The sequence below is a fragment of the Aplysia californica genome, unplaced genomic scaffold (genome assembly GCF_000002075.1).
Source record: "Aplysia californica isolate F4 #8 unplaced genomic scaffold, AplCal3.0 scaffold00289, whole genome shotgun sequence".
NCBI classification, from domain to species: Eukaryota; Metazoa; Mollusca; class Gastropoda; order Aplysiida; family Aplysiidae; genus Aplysia; species Aplysia californica.
The window spans coordinates 39,680-41,323 of record NW_004797559.1 but is presented as its reverse complement, the minus strand read 5'-3'; the positions used below and the strand labels follow the sequence as shown (position 1 = coordinate 41,323).

Here is a 1,644-nt window from a genome sequence, read left to right as displayed (position 1 = left end):
GGGAGAGACAACAACGACAGTCAACATATTGTGTTGTAATACCCAGCGTGCGGCTCAGTTCGGTAGGCGGGGGGGCTAGCCAGATTGAGGGTGAAAAGACACCACCGTGGCACAAACCGAACGAAGTCAACGGTGACCCTAAAAAAACAAACGCGTTTGTTTTCAAGGACGCGAGTCGAGCTATCGGTTTGTGTTAGAGAACCGATTCCCCCAATGGACACTGGGTACAAGCAATACAAAATGCGGCCCACCTTCAGAATGACATTGGCAAGTCCAGAAAGGTGTCAGTTCAGTTTTTAGCTTGAATAACTGTCAATTAGCAGTAAGAAAAAGCAACACTTATAGAAAAAAGAACATATGAATGTAGAGAAGAGAGACCTGCCAGTGGCATCTTTTATTTAGTCTATCCCTACTTTTTTTTCAGAAATGACTAGATCTATATACCTGTTAGCCACATCATAAAAACAAAATACATATTCTGATAGTGTTGGACAAGCAACAACCCTTCTACAGTATTGGGGTTTGGGTCCGAATAGCCACTTCGTTTTGCCTGTGACAAATAATGCTGTTTTTCTCCCTTGATGTCCTCGTATACAAACACACAGTACGGACAGGACAGTCGGACAGATGCGCAAGGCTAAAACAACGTTTGAACATGGATGGCTGGTGCCTCTATACTAAAAATAAATTATTGATGACAATATTATTACTATTGACAGATGAACAAGCCACTCACCTGTCATCATCAGATCTTTTCTCCGGACTCTTTTTCTTAGGCGGTCTGCCGGGTCCTCGCTTGCTAGGTTTGCCTTCCCTGGACACAGAACACAAGAGCCAACTGTAAAATAACCTACTTCGTATTTACCTTCTTGGGTTAAATTTGATTTGTTTACACCATCAGCAAAAACAAAATCCAAATTGTTTAAAACAAAATCTTGCCAGTTTAGTTTTGCACTCAGAAGTGTGCGGGAACAACACAAAAAACAGCTGATAATGAATCTACTGACACCCCCCACACACACACACACACACTGTGTCTGGAAATATTACCATCGTAAATAATCAAGATTCTGGACTTTTTGGACACACATTTTGTAATAAAACAAGATGGAACAAGCCATACTTGAAAGCCTGGTGTAATTTAAACAAAAAGAAAAAAACAAAACACCCTACTCGTTCCAGTGGCACACAGCGACTGACGCACACATGAGACTGATGAGAACGGACACTGGACACAGAACAGCAACACGACGCACTGAGCGAAACAGCACGGCTGGATCAACTCGACGCACAGAACGACACAGCACAACCCCAAGACACACTGAGCGACACTCACAAACGCCGTGGTAGACGAGACAACAAGCGAACAAAGACCAACAACAGAAATATCACCACAATATACCACACTAGATCTATTAATATCGTGAGAAGCACAAGAAGGCATGCCAGTTATTAGTAAGAACAAAGCTATGGCATAAAGATCCAATTTTTAGATTTGACGAAATTACACCAGAATTTATAATGGAACGGTCGAACACAGCAGTTTCCTGCTTCTGGCATTCGGAGAAATCATTTGAAACTACAGTCGAATCTACTTTTACGGCCACCAGTCCAAGACAATTACTTGTACAAATTGCTACCCCC

The 1,644-nt window shown here is 42.2% G+C and overlaps 1 protein-coding gene across 1 annotated transcript in view; it reads right to left on the bottom strand.

Annotated features, from left to right (window-relative positions):
* Positions 1–1,644, bottom strand: part of LOC101859870 (serine-rich adhesin for platelets) — a gene marked incomplete at its 5' end in the record, with an annotated part of 61,780 nt that overhangs the window by 23,426 nt on the left and 36,710 nt on the right. The window contains 1 exon segment of the mRNA XM_013084381.2: positions 737–814. Coding sequence (XP_012939835.1) covers positions 737–814 — 78 coding nt within the window.